At 37.4% G+C, this 20694-nt stretch overlaps 4 protein-coding genes across 13 annotated transcripts in view; 3 read left to right on the forward strand and 1 right to left on the reverse strand.

The window, feature by feature from the left end:
- Positions 1 to 7118, forward strand: part of LOC6566775 (platelet binding protein GspB) — a 47438-nt gene extending 40320 nt beyond the window's left edge. For 3 of the 8 annotated variants that reach the window (XM_032739087.2, XM_032739086.2, XM_032739085.2), the window contains exons 8-11: positions 481 to 1125; positions 1263 to 1906; positions 2537 to 3311; positions 4258 to 5372. In XM_032739087.2, the coding sequence (XP_032594978.1) occupies positions 481 to 1125; positions 1263 to 1906; positions 2537 to 3311; positions 4258 to 5183 (2990 nt within the window). In that variant the 3' untranslated portion in view covers positions 5184 to 5372. Of the gene's footprint in view, positions 1 to 480; positions 1126 to 1262; positions 1907 to 2536; positions 3312 to 3390; positions 3458 to 4257; positions 5373 to 6476 lie in introns of those variants that run through there. The other 5 variants (XM_032739088.2, XM_032739092.2, XM_032739091.2 and 2 more) reach the window with 4 other exon arrangements.
- Positions 7119 to 8022: 904 nt separating this feature from the next.
- Positions 8023 to 11232, forward strand: LOC6566777 (CD63 antigen). 3 transcript variants are annotated; one of them, XM_001993514.2, is made up of 4 exons: positions 8023 to 8107; positions 9305 to 9398; positions 10309 to 10908; positions 10970 to 11232. In XM_001993514.2, the coding sequence occupies exons 2-4, from the start codon at positions 9330 to 9332 to the stop codon at positions 11042 to 11044; spliced, it is 744 nt and encodes a 247-aa protein (XP_001993550.1). In that variant the 5' UTR covers positions 8023 to 8107; positions 9305 to 9329; the 3' UTR covers positions 11045 to 11232. The 3 variants fall into 3 exon arrangements, with proteins under 3 accessions (XP_001993550.1, XP_032595468.1, XP_032595467.1); XM_032739577.2 differs by lacking the exon at positions 8023 to 8107 and adding an exon at positions 9159 to 9212; XM_032739576.1 differs by lacking the exon at positions 8023 to 8107 and adding an exon at positions 9162 to 9225.
- A 2284-nt stretch (positions 11233 to 13516) lies between these two features.
- LOC6566778 (tetraspanin-7) lies at positions 13517 to 17236 on the forward strand. Its single transcript, XM_001993515.2, has 5 exons — positions 13517 to 13590; positions 13678 to 13806; positions 15517 to 15705; positions 15772 to 15942; positions 16635 to 17236. The coding sequence occupies exons 2-5, from the start codon at positions 13726 to 13728 to the stop codon at positions 17124 to 17126; spliced, it is 933 nt and encodes a 310-aa protein (XP_001993551.1). The 5' UTR covers positions 13517 to 13590; positions 13678 to 13725; the 3' UTR covers positions 17127 to 17236.
- On the reverse strand, positions 17219 to 20691 carry LOC6566779 (argininosuccinate lyase). The gene is made up of 3 exons (XM_001993516.3): positions 19932 to 20691; positions 18295 to 18695; positions 17219 to 17500 (listed from the first exon to the last, which is right to left on the reverse strand). Exons 1-3 carry the CDS (start codon positions 20662 to 20664, stop codon positions 17219 to 17221), a joined length of 1416 nt encoding a protein of 471 aa, XP_001993552.1. The 5' UTR covers positions 20665 to 20691.
- Between the last annotated feature and the right edge of the window lie 3 nt (positions 20692 to 20694).

Consider the following 20694-nt stretch of genomic DNA (forward strand, 5'->3'; position numbering starts at 1 on the left):
TATAATCAATACTTGAACTCGTAATGCATGTCTAAGTCGTTGCTTTTACTTCGCACTAAGCCAATATTAAATACTACTCATAAGCTCACTACCTAATTTAACCCATGAATATAAGCAAGAGATACTTAATAGTATTGGAAAAAAATTAACTACGATTTGGACTCAACTTATTTCTAAATCATGTCTGAAATTTTGCTTCCAAAATATAAAAACATACATGATTCAACCCCCTACATTACAAGACTCTTTATTCATTTTGAAATACATTGAAATGATTTTTAGTGTATTTGTTGGCTCCCAACATTAATAATATAATATAATAAAAAAACAGTGAAAAGTGGAACATGGAATAAACAAATTTTCAGTCATGATTATATTCATTCAACCGCATCAAATCTCACCCCTAAAACTGCAGCTAACCCAAGTGCATAAAAAAACCAAAACACCAACAACATTTTCTCGCACATTTCCCCATCACAGGTGCCACCTCAGGTCGCCGTCGCAGCAGCGCACAGGAGCTGCTCCTACAGGACTTACGGGCCCATCAGCGCATCCTAGACGAGGGCCTCAAGTCCACATCGCTCATAATGAAAACAATGCGCTCCGCAAGCGAATTCGATGAGGCCATGCGCCGCTTGAGCATAGCCTCAATCGAGTCCGCACTTATCCAGCCCACAATTGTGGTGCCCACGCCAATGTTGCGCTCGCACAGCTATCAGGAGGAGAGCGCTTCCCGTCGCACCTCGACGACCTCCATAGCCAGCAGCGATTTGTTTGGCAGTGCATTATATGATTCATTGCCACGCATGCCGCTAGCACCGCCACGCCTTAAGCTATTGGGCAATACGCAAATACCTGTTAGCCAACAGCTGACGCAGCTGCGGCGTCTGTATGATGCCGCCGAACAGGAGGAGGACAGTGCCGACGAGGAGGTCAAACGCTATTTTCGCGAGAACAATAACAACAACAACCATAACAGTGATAGTGGTGGCGGCACACAGGGCAGCTCCTCTCCTGAGGATGTTGTGCTCAAGGGTAGCGAGTACTCGACCAGTTGGAGTCGCCTGAAAGCCAAGCGCACCATATGGAAGATTGAGGCACAAGAGCAAACGCTACAGCGGGCAGGTAATACCAAGTCTAAGGGTTCCAGGCAGGGTACAGGTAGAGGAGTTTATTGAGTGACTAGGAAATAGGCAGCTATAATCACTGCATTCGCTATATTTCCTTCTCTTTACGCTCCTTTTGTGGTTTTTTTTTCGCAGATCTGCCAAAGTCAAATGTGATGAATATTGCATTGCATGCTCCGCGGCTGCAGAAACCGCACGCAACAACGCCCACTCTACGCATTGGTGAGCTGGTGCCGGTGGCTAAGCCACGCACACTTCTCGTGCAACCACAGTTTACTGCGGACACCACCGACGAATCTGGCAGCGAATCCTTAAAGATTGTCAAGGAGGCACGCGGCGCACGCAAACTGCGAGAGCATGAGCTCTCCTATTTTGGTGTGCAACATGTGCCGACGACAACACAAACACCCAAATTACTAGCCACGCCCAGTAATCCACGACGCACGCTGCCTACACGCAGCAAGCAGATCCACAACGAAGAGGCAACCAATGCAACGACCACAACAACAGCAGCATCCGCAGCAACAACAACCACAACAACCAAGTGGCAACTATTAAACGATCGACCCGATTTGCTTAGGCATAGCCCGCAGGCCAACGAGGAATACAACGATTACCCGGAAGATGGGGAGCACTGCTACGAGAACATTGCTAACGAGCTAACAACCACTTTTAGGGTGAAGTCACCATCGCCCGGCAACTACGAGCGGAAGACAGACTTACAACGCGATGCCCAGATACTCAGCGAGATGACCAGAAATGCTGATCAAACATTGAAGGTAGACAATCAATTGTGCTCACTGACTAACTGACTGAGTGACTGAATGCCTGTCTAACGGATTGACTTGAATTCGTGAGACAGCAGCATCCTTTTCTTACATTCGTTTATTTTCCTTCCTAACTAGACATTTGGAAATTCCTCATAATGAGGTAAAAAATCAAGGGAAAACTGTTTTGATCATGATAACTTAAATTTCTTAGTACCAAAAAGCTACAGTAAAAAGTTATTTCGGATAATTATTGCTTATCCGCCTTATAATGGTGAAATCAAGGAGTCTGGATTCATAATATTTGATTCGGTTAACAGTGGACTCAAGAAGAGGAAATGTGTGATCTAGAGATTGTTCTTTGATAATATTTTCAATGTTTCTCAACCGAATGACTTCTTTATTTAAAACCTGAAAGAGCTTTTGGGTGGAGAGTTTTGATCTGCATACGATATTAATGCTTGTTTTACCAATCATTCCTGTAGGAAATGGCTAAAAAATTAATTACTATCTTAGTTTCGATCCGATTTAAGATCTAGGCAAAAATTAATTAGGCATAGTAATGGGGATTGTAAGGTTGTTAAATACATTTATAAACTTGTAATTATATGTTAATTAAAATGTGATATGTTCCGTTTTCAGGCATTGTCCGATGAGGCTGCCTTCAAGGATCAGCGACGACGTTCTTGCTCGCTGCAGCGTCGCATCGCCAAGCCGTTGGCCACCATCGATGAGAAGGTCAAGGCGCAAAACTGCGACGCTAAGGCGTTAAGCGTTGCACGCAGTACGTTTGCTTCGGAGGCGCGCCGCAATTCAAGACAATCGACGCCGTCGCCAACGAGAGCACGCAGCTCCTCGCAGTCATCCATTGAGTGCTGTCCACGAGACCGTTCGCGCTCCAGTTCGCGTGAGTCAATGACCCAAGGAGGCGGCTCATCCGATGAGCAATCGAGCAAGCAGCGCGTCGAGCGCCTACGCATGCGAACGCCCAAGCGTGAGAAGTCACGACACGAGCCCGCAGAGCAGCGCTCATCCAGGCAGAGCAGCAAGCCACGCAGCGGCAACAGCTCAAATGCGGCGCCAGAGAGCAGCAAACGTTTGCATCACCACAGCCGAAACAACCGAGAGAAGGAGCAGCACTCACATCACTCAAGCGAGCAACACTCGGGCAAGCATAGCTTGAGCTCGGTCTCTGGCTCAGGCGGCACTCGTCTGCTGCGCTCCTCGCGTGTCACCGAAGAGAGTCGCCCGCGCACCAGCTCGCAGCGCACAAGCGAACGCGAGTGGGAGCGGGAGCGGGAGCGGGAGCGGGACAACGAACATGAAAGGGGAAAAGATCGTGACCGTGACCGTGATCGTGATCGTGAACGTTCCCGTGGCAGTGAAAAGCATCGAGAAGAACTCTCGCGCTCTCGTGGTAAGTTCGCAGCGGTTCAAGTGTGAGCTGAATTCTACTCTATGCTATATGCGTACATGCGTGTATGTATCTATTGCAGAGCTGCTTGTTTTGGGCCTGCTAATAATGGGTGCCACACAACCACCTCGGCTACGCAAACGTTTTAGGTTAGCTACGAGTTACAAGTTACAAGTTAGCCATGTGCCAAATCACAACTTTATGGAATGGCTGTTCGAGGCTTTTCCACTCTTCTTCTTCTTCTTTTTTATTATTGACCATTTTGGCACTCGTTTTATTCACCACACCGCAGTACTGGGAATGAACAGAGCAGAGAAAGAGATGCATTCGAAAGAGTTCTTTACATTTTCTTATTATTATTCAATGAAATGAAATCAAACAAGCATAAATATTTAATATCTATTAAACACTATTGGTAGTCTTTTCTTATTCAGTCAATACAAGTAGACTCTAATACTATTTATACCTTTGCAGAAGGGTATTTCTTATCGGTCTCCAATCCGATAATGTATATATAATCTCTATAAGCATCAAGCCAAGTATAAGCCAAGTCGATATTGCCGTGTCCATCTGTCCGTTCGTTTATTCTACACGTAACACTTAAATCTTAGAAAAAATATCAAATAAATTTATAGGCAAGAATTCAACTATTTTTTGTACTACTCAGAAACTGAAAAGAATGCCTTCTGCGATGTTACCATCAGATTGGAACATAATTTTTCCAAATATGCTTTGACATAAGTCGAAAAACTTTTCATTCCCAGCTGTAAAACCAACTGCAAATTGACACCACTCATTCTGGCACATACACACACACTGAAACACACAACCAGTTAGTCTAAACACAAGATATAATAATCGTAGCTGAAACAGCGAATTGGTTATTCCAACTAACTGAAACATACAAATAAAACGCAATTCATCATATGCCATGACATTCCACACACAGGTCACTCAAGTCGCTCCAGACACAGTGAGCCCAGTTCAGCTGGTCACAAGTCGAGTCGAAGCAGTCGCAGCTATCACGATACAGCAACAACTGCACACAGAAAGTCCGCCAAACCAACAGCAACAGCAACAACAACAGGCAGCACTACAAGAGCTACAGCCGCAGCAAGCAAAACAACATCACATAAAGCATCAACATCAACAACAGCAACAGCTACAGTATCAGCAACCGCTACAACTACGGCACCGACAACAACAACACCGCACAACGAACTGACGTACGTATACGTAACGAATTTAGCCAATACAAAAACCAGCGAAGATGCAGACTACGCCAGCATTGATGAGGCAGTTTTAATGCCTGCAACAGTTCCGCTACCACTGCCACTGCCGCTGCCACTGCCGCCGCCGCGACGCAAGCGCAAGCAGTCGCTCATACCACTGCCCATTCAGAGTGCCACGCCCACTGCCGCCTACGAGCATCGCATTAAATTGGAAATGATACCAGCCACACAATCGAAGCCCAGCTACTCGAATCAGTCGACGCTGCGCTGCAAGGTTAAGCAGCCGCGCAAATCTTCGCTCAAGTGCACCCAATCGACGAGCTCGAGTTTCGCCTTTCTGCCATATTTGCCGGCCAAGCGAAATTCGAGCGTTAGCCATGTCTATGACAATTATCTGCTATACGCAGCGCCAGATGCACTCAAAGGAACAGCATCCAAGCTGCGTCCCTATCAGCACAACTTGAGCAATGAGCATGCCCAGCTCTTTGGCAGCAGCGGGCGTGGTGGAGCGATGGCTTCCGGTGGCAACGCTGGGAGCGCTTTAACTGGCCGGCTGGCCAGCTGGCCGAAGCGCTTGCGCATGCGGCAGGTGCGCAGCAGCGTCTCAACGCATCAGCCCTTTGGCATCTGCACATGTTCATAGTCAGCTGGAGCTGGAGCAGCAAACCAAAAAGATAGTCGCAAAAGGATAAGCGCAACCGGATCTCGTCACAGTCACAGTTTTCTCTCACGTATTTTAATATGTAGAACTCCTATGCACTCCAAAATTTCCTTATCTTTTGTTTTGGTCAGTTTTTCTTATTTGACTACTTCACGCACGCGAAAAAAAACTAAGCACGAAAATCAACACGAGATATTAAAAAAAAAATAGATATATATAAACATATTTATCGAAATGAACGATTCTGCAGTTATCTAACCTGTGTTCCCCACTAATAATACTACTTAAAACCCAAGAGGGCGAGAGAAAGAGAGAGAATGGCAAAGAAAGTGGAGAGTTTGTTTTTGTACTTGGAGCACACTCGGCAATGCACATACAAAAAAAAAAAAAAAAACACCCACACACAAAATGAATGCAAATGGTTCTGTTTTTACTTTTCACAGCGTAAGCGAATTTTCAAAATTTTTAATATTTTTTTGTAATTAAGCAAATGAAAGCATGTTGTGGGTGCATCAGGAATTTAGACGCTAACTTAAAAAACTGAACACGTCTGTAGAATGCTAAACTAACTTTTCACAAAAAAATTAATTAAATAACAACAGTCTCAACTTTTCTATGCTGAATACAGGCATTTTTAAAAATACTAAAATTGGTAAAGTTTTTTCAAAAATTAGAAGATTTAAAAATATAAAATATAAATTCAGAACAATATTTTTATGAATAATTTTCTTTTGAAATTTATTCAACAAATTAAAATAGTATTCACTTAAATGTAGTTCTTTTAAAATTCTTTTAAATATTAGAGACATAATATACTCAAAGCTTTAATTGCATGATTCTTAAAAACTAAACCTGCTTTAATTAAAAATGATTAATATCATCTAATGCTCTGCTCACACTCTACTTTGTAGCACTCTCTACCACACTTTAGTATTGATTCTAAAAACTGACTATGAACATGTTGCTGAAAAAAAATGAAAATCAAAACACAAAATATCATCAATGAAATTGGAAATGAACTGAATAGAAATAAACATCAACATCGCTCGCTCTACTCTATTTTCTTATGTACCAGAACACTAAAAGCGGTACTTTAGCTACTGGAACTACGTAGTGGATATAGCGCATTGGTGTACTCTATAAAAAGGATATGTTGTATATGTATATGTATAAAAACCAGTAGAAAGCATATTAAAAAGAAAATCAACGCATTTGAATATCAATTCAAAACGCAATGCTAATTAAATTAATTGTTATTTTATCTCCTATCGGCAGACACGGTAAAAGCACACTGAATGGACATCATCATCATCAGCAGCAGCACCACCACCACCACAATAGCAGTGGCAGCAAGCACCAAGCAGGACAGCCACCGCAGCACCATGTGCACACTCTGACCACGACGTCAATTGCTGCCACAAAGCAGCAGCGCGATCGTCATGGCAAGGATAGGAAATAGTTGGGAGGGAGGGAACCATTGGCAATGGCTAAATGAACGAAGCAACGAACACTACTAAAACTAAACTAAACAATAAACCATTTACTAATTATAATTAATATATTTAAATAGCGTGCGCTTATGATGCCAACTTTATGTGTATAAATCTGGTAATTTTTGAAATTTTTCACATGCTTACAGAAATTTCAAAGTAATTACTCGAATTGGCGAACAATAAGTCGAAGAAAAAACAGAATTTTTTGACTAACAAACCATTAACCATTAATGCGTGCATCTATCAAAAAATTTCCAAAAAGAAGTTCCTTCCGCATTCATACAAACATCTTTTATTAAATTTACACGCATAAATTCCAAATTCAAGTATTAACATTTGGCAGACCCCCACTACCTTTACTACCTTACTACTTACCCAATTTTTATTAAATAATAAATATCCTTTATATTTACAAATATTAAAAAACGCAAATCAAATAAATGTTAAAATAACAAATGATACTCATATATATTCTTCAATAGCTTTAAGTTTTATTATTTGCATATGCGAAGACATAAAAAATTCACTTACGCAATAATTTTCAAAACATTTTGCACAAAAAATTAGCTTATGTTTTTTTTTGTAAAGTCTTTAAATGCTACATTTCGATATATTATTATTTAAAATAAAAATGAATATTTTCTAAATGAACAATTTGGTTTTAATCTGAAGTTTTTGTTATAAGAATGAGATAAATGCTTGAGCAACTGAAACAAAAATTTTATTTACAATCCAGTATTTCATTCATTTTTTAAATAATCAATAAATTGAGACAAAAAAAGATTCCGGTCAATTTTAGCTTGAGCCTTTAATTATTGCGTATACATTTTCTAATGCAAAAACAATTTTTATCTAGTCATGTCCTTTTGAATAAAAGTGTTATTATTCATTGCTGTATATTAAAAGGCGAACTAATTATTAATGAAACATGTCTTAACTATAGATATGAAATTAAACGGAGCAACATTTTAAGAAATTTTAAGAAACATAAGGTGTAGAATATGTGACCATCTCAAAAATATAGGGTATGGAGTATCTCAGAATCTATCCGCAGACAATGCCCATTTATTTACTTATTATTACTTGTTAATGCTACAGTTCTAATTTTGTCAAGTACGTCGACTATTCGTGAAAGCGATTTTATCTTTTTGCCACTGCGACCATCTACATACATATGTAGGCAAACAATTGTATGTGCATATTTATGTATAGATTCAGCAATACTTTCGCTCTGGGTGTGGATATGTGTGTGTGTATGTATGTGTATGTATGAGTGGGTGTTGATAAACACTGTTGAGCACGGCGCACGTCAATGCGATTTTTAGTATATACGGGCAAATGAAGAGATTGCTCAGTTGTCGTCCAACCGTCGTTACCGACGCCACTTACATCGAGCTCTTCACGGCCAGACAAGTGAGTAGATACATATCAGAGAGCGGCTCTCACAGTGGAATAATATAAATAAACTGTATTTGAAACCTACACATCGATGATATATGGCTTAAATGATAATTATGATAACTATGATTCATTCGTTTTGCCGGCATGAGTCATTCTAACCAAATAACGATCAATATTAAATACGTGCACAAAGAAGGAACGATCAGAACGAAATAATCTTTGGGCTTGAAGAGATATGTAAACAGGTGTGCGTTGTACGACTTAAATTTGGTAACAATTAGCTTTGTTTTACTTTTGAGAAGTTGTTAAGTGTTGTGTCCAAAAAACACACGGAAAAATATATAAAATATAAATATATTGAGTATTTTATGTATTTACAAAGTTGATGTTTACACGATTGGCCATAAGCCAAATATATTAAATCTCGAAAATAATTCCAACACAAAATAATAATTAATTACAAATTTTTATTTTCATTACAATTACTTTTTATTTAATATAATAATATGAATATTAAGAATTACACACATTTATTGTTCCAAAAAAGTATTTAAGCGTCTAAATAAAATAGTAAACATTTAACTTAATATAACCTGTTAAGAATTCTAAAAAACATACTTGTTTTGTAACCATATGTGCTAAGTAAATACGGTAAAATGTGCAAAATAACTGAGCAATATTTATATATGTATATATTTATATGTAAAGCTATAAGGAGAAAATGAAACAACTGAAAACTTGCACAAAAAGTATATTTTTATATTGCTATACGCTTTAATAAATCATGATCTACATCCACCTAAGGCCGATAATATATATATGTATATATATGTATATATATATATACTGTTATCTGTTATCTTATCGAGCCAAAATTGAGTTTGTCTTGCCTGAAATTGCGGTCTGAGCAAAACCAATAACAACAGCAACAGCCAGTAGTATTTAGCTGACCATATTGGGCTTAAATAAAAAGTTGCCATATCATTTGTCGATAAGACAACACCATCTATTTTTTATTAGAAACAATGGAAGAAAAACTTCGTTGGCTTCTTTGGTCGGTTATTAACGTTTTGAATTTAATAAACGGCGGTTGTGTTCCAATTGTAAAGCTTTGCAGGTAAAGCCAACTGGTAAAGTGCTCAAGCTAATATTTAATTATCATTATTGTTTATATACAAATATTAAAATGCTAATATACACTTTTTTCAGACTTGTCAATAACTAGAAGTTCAACATGTCACTCCTAACAGGCAGCGCAAATGCGGTGAAATACACGCTATTTGGATTTAATCTGATATTTTTGGTAAGTACGTGAAATAGCCATAGCAGTTGAAATAACGATATGTCTGTGTCATCAGGCTATGCATTGTGAATGGAGTTAATTTTGCATTAGTCTAAAGTCTACTAGCGCATTCTCCAAATGTCAACTGTCATTATGTCGATATGCTACCAGACAGTAATCATACAGATAAGATAGATGGTGATCTAGAGAACACAAATCTGTTAATAGAGATACAACGGGTGTCTAGTCAGATGATTTATCAATATAACACGAAGGTGGGTTAAGTTAGAGGCAGAGAATGCAATACTTAATTGATATATTTCTACGAATGTGCGCAGTTAGTCACCTACACTCTTTAATCTACATTCATTTTGTTTTATGATCTTTTACTGATAAGCTTAGACATTGATTAATTTTTAAGCGACTTAGATAATGCACCCATTGTTTCTACTATTTCTTCTATTGCTTGGAATAAATAAGTAAAACTTAAAAAATATTTAAACATTTTAAATATTTTTCTTTAACTTTTAAATATATATATTCCGAATATTTTGATCTAAGCACACTACTCATATTTGTAATAGTCCCTTTTTAAGGTAAATATATATTTATTTTCTTTTTTCTAAAATATTTATTTATTTATGTAGTTTGGACTAAATCAGTCCACAATATATCAAAAGGGTCGTAAAACTAAAATTTTGAACTTAAAGTTAAAGTTACAAATTAAATAATGTAAAATTTAAATTGAATTTATTATATGTGTTAGCGGCATACAATTGTTTCTTCGTACAAAATATTTTCTTGTATATCTCACATATCTTATCTATGGTTTGCTTTTTGGCCTTTTAAGCTCACTTAAGCAATTAAGTCACATTTTAAGCATTATTTATATTATTTTTATAATATTTATCTATGATTTAATTATTTTTAGATCACTGGCATCATTCTTATAGCAGTTGGAGCTGGCGTTGGCGCCGTTTATACTGGCTATGAACTCTTCCTGGTTGGCAATTTCTTCTCAATACCAACGTTATTGATTGTGACTGGCTCGTTTATCATTCTAATAACCTTCTTTGGCTGCTGGGGTGCGCTGAAGGAGAACTATTGTCTCATCCTGAGCTTCTCGGTGATGCTGTTCATCATATTCATTCTGGAACTGGCTGGTGGCATTAGTGGCTATGTGCTGCGCAGCCATGCCTACGAATATATAGACACATCGCTTAAGGCATCGTTGAGTAAGTATTCCGCCTTGTCGCAGGATCCAACCACGAAACTTTGGGACAATGTGCAACGCGATTTCACCTGCTGTGGCATCACAAACTATACGGACTGGGAGCCTGTGCTGGGAAAAACTGATCTTCCCTTGTCATGCTGCTCGATACCCGTAGGCCAAGTGGGCACATTTACCTGCGACACTGACATTTACAACTTGAACTACAACGACGAAGGATGTCTGCTCGGCTTTTCCGACTATATAGCTGATCATGCGGTTAGTTTGGGTGCTGCTGGCGTCGTTATTGCCGTCCTTCAGGTGAGATTATTGTACTTTCATTATATTGATTTTTAGCTAATTTCAATTTGTGATTTTGCAGTTCTTTGGCGTCATCTTTGCCTGCTACATAGCGCGAGAGATCAAAATTCGCAATGGCATCACCGGCATTATGTAGACGTCTGTAATTGGGTCCACTGTTAAAATGGATGCAAGTCAAATTCATGGCCTGCAATCTTAGCTTACTCTTAAGTCACAATTGGTTCTTCATTTCCCGCTTTTCAAGGCTAAATTATAAAATATTTGTAAACGTATAACTTTATGAATAAAAATAATTTCGCTATTATACATATACTAGAACATAAATTAACTGCATTTGTTTTTGGTTTGCTTTATGGAAATTATTCCCATTATTCCCTGAATCAAATCGTTTCGTCTTTATTTGCGAAAACAAACTCAATCTTTCCATTCCCCTTGCATTCCAAATGGTTTGTTATTGAAAGAAATGGTAGTATAGAAAATATAGGTATTAGCGAACAAAGTGATGACATTGAGACAAAATATAACTAGAGAACTTTTTTCTACTTTGAAGTTGGGGCTTAGTGTAAAATATAAGTGTTTCAATAATTAGTAAGAATACTGTAGTCAAGTGAGCTCGATACGATTTACCCTAAACCCAGCTGGTAAATATATTCTGAAACTATTGACAAATTTCCCTCTAATAAGTTTTGCACCCAAAGGTGAGCAGGTCTGCAAGTGCACTCATTTCTTATAGCAAGCTCAGGCACTGAAGCCCGACCTACAAAATACATACAACATACATATGTATATACGTACACGCAATCGTAACGGGGGTTTGCAGAATACACACAAAGACATATTGACGCTCGCGTCGATTATCATGTCATCTCTTTCGCACACATGTGCTGGCATATATTTATGCATACAGAAAATGCTTGCGGCTACTGATAGAAATGAGATCAATATGAGAATATATTTTCGACTATAATTTGGGTGTTTCTTATCCGATCTTACTGAAATTGGGGCAGTTGATCAATAATATGCATATGCATATGAATTAGAAGATTCTGCCGTTAAATCGAAATCGAAATATATCGATATTCGAGAAACGGAGTCCGTTATCGATCAAACATAGCAAACTTGATCTGCGCCGCGTATACGAGAGCTATATAGTCTCTGAGGTCTGCGTGTTCATACAGACAGACTGACCGTCTGACGGACGGACATGCCTATATCGACTCGACTGTTGACCCAGATCAAGAATATATGTACTTACAGGGGTCGGAGATGCTTCCTTCTGCTGTTACATACATTTGCACAAGACCATTATACTCTTTTACTCATTTTTAATGGGTTCAGGGTATAAAAACTGTTCGTTTTTTGGCGCTTAATTTATTGATTTAGTTTAGATTTTTCAGTTGTGAATTGTATAGATTAAACAAAGATCCGATCTATCCGGTCTATTAAAATTAGGAAACTTAAATTGTTATCGAATAAACCTTGTTACACAAGGCCGTGAGGTTTGAAATTGCAATAAGATGCTATTTTGATGAAACATAGCTTTTACCCGTCCTTTCTTTCCAGGAAGAGTACATTTCGGAGCCGATCGTATCGGATCACTATCACTGCAAGCGGTGGAAAAGTTAGTTATTTTAAGAAAAAACGTATTTGTTCACCATGATATTCAATATTAAATTTTGTTAAATATGGGTATTAAAATATTTTACAAAGTTGAAAAAAAAATCATCTGTGGACAAATTTGTACTAAACAAAGTCATCAGTTATGATTTCAACGATGCTGTTAATCGTCAAATAGTTATTAACATTAAAACTCAATAAAATAAACCTGTCATGGAAAAGGTTGGTTCTTAAAATTATAGTTAATTTTACATGAAGGCAACCTTACTACGGTCTGCAAGGTCATGTAATCTTCGGCGTGTCCAAGAAAAGAAAGAAAGTCAAAAACAAATAGCCTAGTTTTCTAAAAACAGCTCAGTCCGCACAATTATAGTAATCGATTTGTGATAATTATGGCATCCTTTTAGCATTCAGTTATTCCTATTTAAATATATACTATATGCAGACACTCAACCTAATTGGTAAACAACTCTAGAAAGTGTATTCAGCAAGTATACCTACCTAGTATATATGAGTTGCATGCATGACTACAGCCAATGAATAATTTAAAGTAGTGTTATTAAAAAATCGATAAGCCATGTCAGTTGATTCATTAAAATTTAGACATAAAATCAATAACATATGGCCAACACCTGCCGACCCACAACCCGAATGACCTTGCACTTGAAACACTGTGTGAATTTAAAATTGTAAGGCTATTAATGACGTTTGAATTAAGTATAAGTTGTGTTTATGCATTAATAGACTCATAGCACTATTAGTTGAACAAATTTCACATTTTATTGCAAAATGCAATGAATTGGGCATAATCTTATCGCTGCCTTTTATCTAGTACATTGAGAAAACCTGAACATATATTGGCTGATAAGCGAACTCAACTGCTACGCAAAAGAGCGTTAAAGCGAGAGCCAGTTAGTTTGACTAGAGCGAGAGAGAGAGAAAGAGAGAGAGAGAGAAGTGGGTGAGTTGGCCAAGAGCCGAAAACCGAGAGCTGTTTGGCGTTTGCAACTGGCAACGTTCCCGTTCTGGGCTCGCTCAGTCAACGTGTAGCCAGCTAAAGTTAAAGTACGTGTTGTGGCCAAGAATGAACTAATAGAAAAAATACTCAATACAATTAGAAAAAAATAAAATAACTTATACATTACTTTGCAGCTACACAACTTTGAACAACGAAAAACAGAGGGAAGAAAAACCAACAGAATGGCGAACCGGGAACTTGAATTAAATTCCGGAATGCGCTGCGCCAAATATATGCTCATTATAGTGAGCTTTATGTTTGCGGTAAGATTTCCAAAAAAATTTCCAACTTACAGTTCTCATGATTCATTAGTTGAAGCAAACACGCCATTTTGTTTTTCACATACGGAAAAAATATCAAGGCACTGATAATACAGCGCTTTATTTTGCGCTCTTATCAGTAGTTGAGCAATTTTTTTTGTGGTGATTGTGAATCATAATATACGTCTGTGAATTGTTCAGTTGTACAATCTTACATCGACTGTGAGAGCAAATGAGAACAATTTGCAAAAGAGAAACGGGTCAAGTGTCTGATATTTGTTTTTCTTGATAACGCTGAAAACATTTATTTCTGATGACGCAGCGCTTGTACTTTGAAGATAGCAGAGATATTTTCAAATATTATATACATAGGAATATACGACAACCTATCTCAGATATGCATACAAATGTACATGTATTTTTGTAATGCTATCTATATACATTAGATAACTCAGATATTATCAATTAATAGTTGACTTTTGTTATCTTAAATTTTTGTAGGTTTTTCTTATATTCTTAAACTTTTTCCCAAAATTCACTTCCGTTCAAAAGTTATGTACATTAATTACTATGTTTACCCAGTGCGGACAGAATTTGCGTATTTCGATAAGATAGTCAACAGTGGGACAGAACTCTCAAGGAGCACAGATATAATATGAGAAAATGTATACCCAAGAATTCTTTTTTATTTGCTCTTATTCATTTATATGACACACTCATTTACCCAAGGCGTTGCTAGACTTCGTTAAACACTCTTTTTATTATATTCTTGGCAAACAATGATTAATTTCAGGTTTGCAGCTTTAAAATAATCGCTGCACTGAATTAAAAGTTTTTACTATAACTATATATGATTTGTTAACGAATATTTATTTTGTTATACAATGTGTTAGATTTCTAATATTTTTGTCTAACATTTTTAATTATTTATTTAATGTCGACTATTACCAGTCGACACAAAATATATTAAAAGTAAAGAATAGGTTAAACTAAACTACAAATAAAATTCAATATTTATGCTTTTTAACCTTAAGTGCAAAATCAAGCCAAAAATAGTACAATTTCTAGTGGTAGTCAGTAGTAGTAGCAGTAAAATTAGTCTTTAAATATTAGTTGCAAGAATTAAGGAAAACACAGAAAGAACACAAACAGACAAAAAAAAACAAAGAGTTAGATTGATTAAGATGCATTCGAAAATGTTATTCACGAGACAAGAAGATAAAAATCGAGTTAAAAATGATAGAAATATAGATTGGATTGATGGATTGATTACATGATAAAGAATAATAATTATTATTCATATATAAGTGTGGGATATACCTATATTCATTTATTTACTTTCGAAATAATATTATACAACTTTGTTTTAGTGTCCTATAGAACTTGACTTTGAGATCTAACGAAAAGATTTATTAACTTAAGTAATTACATATAATAAATAAAAGCAAAAGCGATTTCTAATATGTGCAAACCAAATATAACCAAAATTATAACTTAATATGGTTGTTGTTTACAATCGCTATTGTATTTGACCCCACTTTGGTTGACAACTACAACAATTATATAAGATTATTCCCCTTGTCCACCTCTCTTGCCATTTGAAATTCTGACACTTACTCATTGTCACCGATATGAGACTCAACGTCAAAGTCGTGACTTGGCATACGATTGCGAAGTGAATTTGTTAACTGTTATTTGTTTTTGCCCTCCCAGCTGACAGCCATACTACTGATCATGGTGGGTACAACCATTCAGGCGATTTTCGGCGATTTTAGTCTCTTCATTGATGGACACTTCTCGTCCCCGCCCGCGCTCCTAATTGCCATTGGTTTCATACTAATTGCGGTCGCCACCCTGGGCGCCTATGGAGCTGTGAAGGAGAGCGTTATGCTCATTAATGTGGTAAGTGGCGAAGCAATAACACTCACAGTTGTCAGCTTGTCATTTTTGTGTCATCTCAATCTACAGTACGGCGTCTGTCTGTTCCTCGTCTTTTTGCTCGAGGTGTCGGCAGCTATTGCCGCCTTTGTGATGCAATCCCAGGTCCGCGAAATGCTGATGCGCACCATGACCGATGCCCTGGCTGATTACGAAACGGATACCAACGTCGCTGCAGGAGTCGACTTTATGCAATCTGGCGTAAGTATGATCCGAGAATGGATATCCAATCATTATTGAGGTTCAGCACAGGGAACAAAAAGAACCAAATTCAAAAATATTTTTTTGAAATACATATCAAGCTCAAGATTATATATATGAGTTTTTAGTTTAGTTTTATATATATGAGATTTTAGTTTAATTTCAAGTTAAAATATTCCATGAAAATATAATGAAATATTTCTCAATTTTTTACCAATAATATTTTTTTTTTTCAGTTAAAAATTACGTTTTTAAAATTGTATTTAATACACTTTATCGTTTTCAAACTTATCCTTATTATAAAAATTAGTACGACTTATCATCTTTTAAGTTCTTTTCAATTAACAGACTTCTGATTTCAGATTGTTGTTCTTAGCTAATCTTACTTAGTTTAATTTTCAGTTTCTTTTCACGGAATAGATTCTTGATTGGAGCTTGTAGTTCCTAGCTTTGGTTTTCAAAATGCATTTTTTCGCTTTGTACAAATATTAATAAGTACAACTCTAACTTTCTTTACATCTTTAAATAGCAAAGATGTAAAGTAATATTAATAAATTAAATTTACTTATATTTTTAAAATTTAATTTGATCTTATAAACAGTTGTTTTATAGGCTTTGCGGCTTGAAATTATTTGTTACACTGAAACTATTTAAGTTTGAAATATTTGATTCATTACTTTATATTATTGTAGTTGGGCTGCTGTGGTGTTAGGGATCCCGATGATTGGAAGCTGTACTACTCGCCCAATCAGAACATGTCCCACCTGGATTCGGATGATGTTGTTGTGCCGATCTCATGCTGTGGTAGCCTGGCCCAGGATCCCAACGATAACGACGAGGTGAACTGCCTGGAGCCCTTCGAATATGGCTGCTTCCGGAAGATGAACTTCATACTGTCGCAGAGTGCGATGCTCATTGCCACTGGAGCGACAACCGTTGCCTTTGTCCAGCTCCTGGGCGTGCTCTGTGCGTTCATGCTGGCCAAGACGCTCCGGCGCAACAAGTCGATACGCGAGGCACGTCGCTGGCAACTTCAACAGAGCCTCGGCGTTCTCATTTCGGGCGGCAAGATGGGTCTGCCGGCCAACTCGGCGATGAGCGGCTACCAGCAGCTGGAGAATAGCAGGGAGCCGGGCACACATGAACCGTACACCTACACGCCCCAGAGTCCCAGCGTCAATTAAAAATCAACAGCAATATAATGTAAAATATATGTAATTTCGTAATCAAATGCCAAAGTGAAATTCAAATAAAATGCAGCCTCAAACGATTAAGTTTAGGACTGCTCACCCAATTGCTTGACCAAATTCTTGAGTAGACGCAGTTGCTCCACAATGCTGGCCGTGGCGGTGCCACCAATCGCATCATATTGCTGCACATTGTAACCGTAGTCCGCCACGCTGGCAATATCCGCTCCAAATGCGGCACAAATCTGCTGTAGCTCGCCCAATGGAACCTCCGTTATATCCACGCCCCGCTGCTCCGCCAGTGTCACCACGCGTCCAATGTGATGATGGGCCTGCCGAAAGGGCACTCCCTTACGCACCAGGTAGTAGGCCTGGAATTAGTTAGTTGTTAATATTATAATTTTATTACAATGTTGATTTATTTTAATACCAAGACCCAAGAATTTTGACACTAAGCAATTAAATTACGAGGCAGATTTGATTATTAATTTGCCTAATTTATTTACAACATTTTCTGTTGTCAATTTTTAACATTCATTAATGGTATTTATGATCTTAGCGCGGACCTCTTTATATATAAGCAAAATCGTGAGCCCGTACCTTTTAAAAAGCAAAGTGTATACTCTTGACAATCTGTTTGTTTTTGAGCAATCTTTATGAAACTTTGACTAAAATTGAGAGCATTTTTTATATATTTCAGAAGTAGATTTTCGAATAATTCATTTATATTATTTAGAACTACATTTTAAACGTCCTATCTCGTGAATAACTTTTCGTATGCACTTGTCGTGGGGTTTAACTAATTCATACTAACTATTTTTTGTGTATCTTTTTGCGTTTTCCTGTATTTTCCCTAATTAAGGATTAGATATTGGACCATTTTGCATTTAAATACCCCCAGATATCTTATAAATATTTCATATTTTTTAATTTAAATTTAATTTTACATTTTATTCTTAATTTAATTTCATTCATTTTGTTACTTTAGTATTGTTTTCTGTCGACTGATTTTAGTTGACATTAAATAAATAAATAAATAAATAGAAAACATTGTGAAGCAATGGAAAAATTCCACCTATTTTTAGATCCAAAGAAGAACAATTAACTTGAGTCTGGTTTTTATGTAAGTTTAATTTCAGATTTCTGAGCCCGTGGAACAACTTACCCAATCGGTAGCCAACATATCGGAACTGAGAGCCGCCTCCAATTGATGACGCTGCACCTGCATGGTTTCAATTACGCCGATGGCAACGTCCAGACTCTGGGCCAGCTTATCGTAGGCCTGGAAGCAGTATTGCTTATCGAACTGGAAGTCCTTGTTGTAGGTGGATGGAGTGCCCTTCATGGTCATCATAATGCCCGCCAGATTCGATGTTATAAGCCCCGATATACCTCGAATCAGCTCCAGACTATCCGGATTACGTTTCTGTGGCATTAAACTGCTGCCGCTCGCAAATATGTCGGCGATTTTGATAAAATCAAATTCTTTGGTGCTGTAGACAATGAGATCCTCGGCCAGACGAGACATGTGCATGCTCACCAGCGAACAGCAGTAGATAAAGTCCACTGAAAATAAAATATAAAATAATTGACTTAATATAATATTAAATTGTTTTAAAAACATATTTTGTGGCAAGAATCCAAAGATAATTAAATTTATTCGATGGCTTACACTTATGTATATAAATTTCCAATTTTTTTCGTTAAGTCCAATCTACTTGCGGACATACGGAATATCTGTCTGCATGACGGGCAAAACCAATATACTATGATACTTTCGGTATTAAAGAATAAATATTGTGAGCATATGTGGTTATTTCTTAAATATCATTTCACATTATTAGGTTTGGATTGAATAATACTTTGTTTTTAACGCAATTGAGATATTTCTTAGTTACTTATCTTACGATTAAATCAAAGTTTAAATATATTTTGTTACAAAAGAAAAGTTAAGAATAAATTATTTTTTGTATACTTTGTTAAAAAGAATTAGATATATTGATATTTGGTTTTATTTGAGTTGCATGGAAAAATCCACGTATAGTTCATAAAGAAACAAACAGTTGCAAATTTCTAGTGATAGCTATAGAAACCAGCTGAAAACTTGATAATAATTTTTCTTATGCTTCATAACTACTGTTGTATTCCTGAGATACTAATAATTCTTAGCATATCATTTAATTATTGTTATTGTTATTAGGCACAGCCAAAATTGAAGTTATAAACTAAGCAATCTAGCTTGATATGTTATATCATTGCCACTGGGACATTCAGGTGCCTAACTATATTAGCATATAAAGATAATTTTGTATGTATTTTATATATAATTTTGTATATAAAGATAATTTTGTATAGGTTTGGATAACACAATACTATGTCATGTTGAAATCTTGTTTGGGGTGTTTATCTTAAATAATCAAACTTATATGATTAAATCTTAATTTAAGCATGTTTTGTTACAAATGAAAAGTTACAAAATATAAATAGTGTGGTCATATTTGGTAAGTTTCATAGATATATTAAATAGAAAGCTTTTCTTTCACAAACAATTTTATATAATTATCTGATATAGACATATATGCGGTGTTGCATACAGATATTCATTTGTAGCAGGATTGAATAACATAACATAATATATATATAATATATATTATATTTATACAACATAATATATATATAATATATATAGAATATTTTATATATATAAGCTTATTTTTATATATACTCTTAATATATAATATTTTGTTAATAACTTTTTTTAATTAAATGAAGTTGCAGGATTATCCAATCAATCCAACTCACCTACAAAATCACGATCGCCTACAGCGTGCATGCTGTTGCCCGTAACTCCAGCGAAGCCCAGACGCTCTGCCAGCCACAGGCGATCAATGCCCAGTGGATTCCCGGCTAAAGCTCCGCTGCCCAGAGGTAACACATTGCAGCGATCGCGTAACTCGAGCAGCCGCAGGCAATCCTCGCGCAGGGCAAAGGCATGCGAGAGGAGCCAGTGGGAGAACTGAATGGGCTGAGCCCGCTGCAGGTGCGTATAGCCCGGCATGAGCACGCCCAGATGCGACTGCGACTGCTCCACCATCGAACTGATGAGCAGGCTCAGGCGGCCCAGAGTTTCACGTATCGCCTTGCGCAGCCAGAGCTTCAGGTCGGTGACCACCTGATCGTTGCGACTGCGTCCCGTGTGCAAACGTTGGCCCAGCTCACCGGTTAGCTCCACTAGGAGGCGCTCGTTGACCGTATGGACATCCTCATCGCTGGCCTGAAACTTGACGAGTTGCTCAATCCAATCGTAGCGTATCAGCTCCAGATTCTTCACCAGCTTATCGCACTCGGCGGCATTCAGGTGACCAGCACGCATCAGTGCCTCCGCGTAGGCTTTGCTCGCATCCAAATCATCCGCATAGAGACGCCAATCGAGAGACAAACTGTTGTTCAGCTCTTGCAGCACCTGATGTGGTTGCTCTGTGAAGCGACCGCCCCACAGCTGATAGCTGGAGGAGTGCGAGTTTTCCTGCGTCATTCCGTTTGCCTTGCTTGCTGTTGACTGACT

This window comes from Drosophila grimshawi, unplaced genomic scaffold, assembly GCF_018153295.1.
Source record: "Drosophila grimshawi isolate 15287-2541.00 unplaced genomic scaffold, ASM1815329v1 contig_1377, whole genome shotgun sequence".
NCBI lineage: Eukaryota > Metazoa > Arthropoda > Insecta > Diptera > Drosophilidae > Drosophila > Drosophila grimshawi.

Coding starts and splice junctions, on each gene's coding strand:
- LOC6566777 (XM_001993514.2), top strand. CDS start 9,330: ATGTCACTCCTAACAGGCAGCGCAAATGCGGTGAAATACACGCTATTT. Junction 9,399..10,308: donor GATTTAATCTGATATTTTTG/GTAAGTACGTGA, acceptor AATTATTTTTAG/ATCACTGGCATCATTCTTAT. Junction 10,909..10,969: donor TCGTTATTGCCGTCCTTCAG/GTGAGATTATTG, acceptor GTGATTTTGCAG/TTCTTTGGCGTCATCTTTGC.
- LOC6566778 (XM_001993515.2), top strand. CDS start 13,726: ATGGCGAACCGGGAACTTGAATTAAATTCCGGAATGCGCTGCGCCAAA. Junction 13,807..15,516: donor TAGTGAGCTTTATGTTTGCG/GTAAGATTTCCA, acceptor TTGCCCTCCCAG/CTGACAGCCATACTACTGAT. Junction 15,706..15,771: donor GCGTTATGCTCATTAATGTG/GTAAGTGGCGAA, acceptor CTCAATCTACAG/TACGGCGTCTGTCTGTTCCT.
- LOC6566779 (XM_001993516.3), bottom strand. CDS start 20,664: ATGACGCAGGAAAACTCGCACTCCTCCAGCTATCAGCTGTGGGGCGGT. Junction 18,696..19,931: donor AGGCGATCGTGATTTTGTAG/GTGAGTTGGATT, acceptor TTTTATTTTCAG/TGGACTTTATCTACTGCTGT. Junction 17,501..18,294: donor ATATGTTGGCTACCGATTGG/GTAAGTTGTTCC, acceptor AACTAATTCCAG/GCCTACTACCTGGTGCGTAA.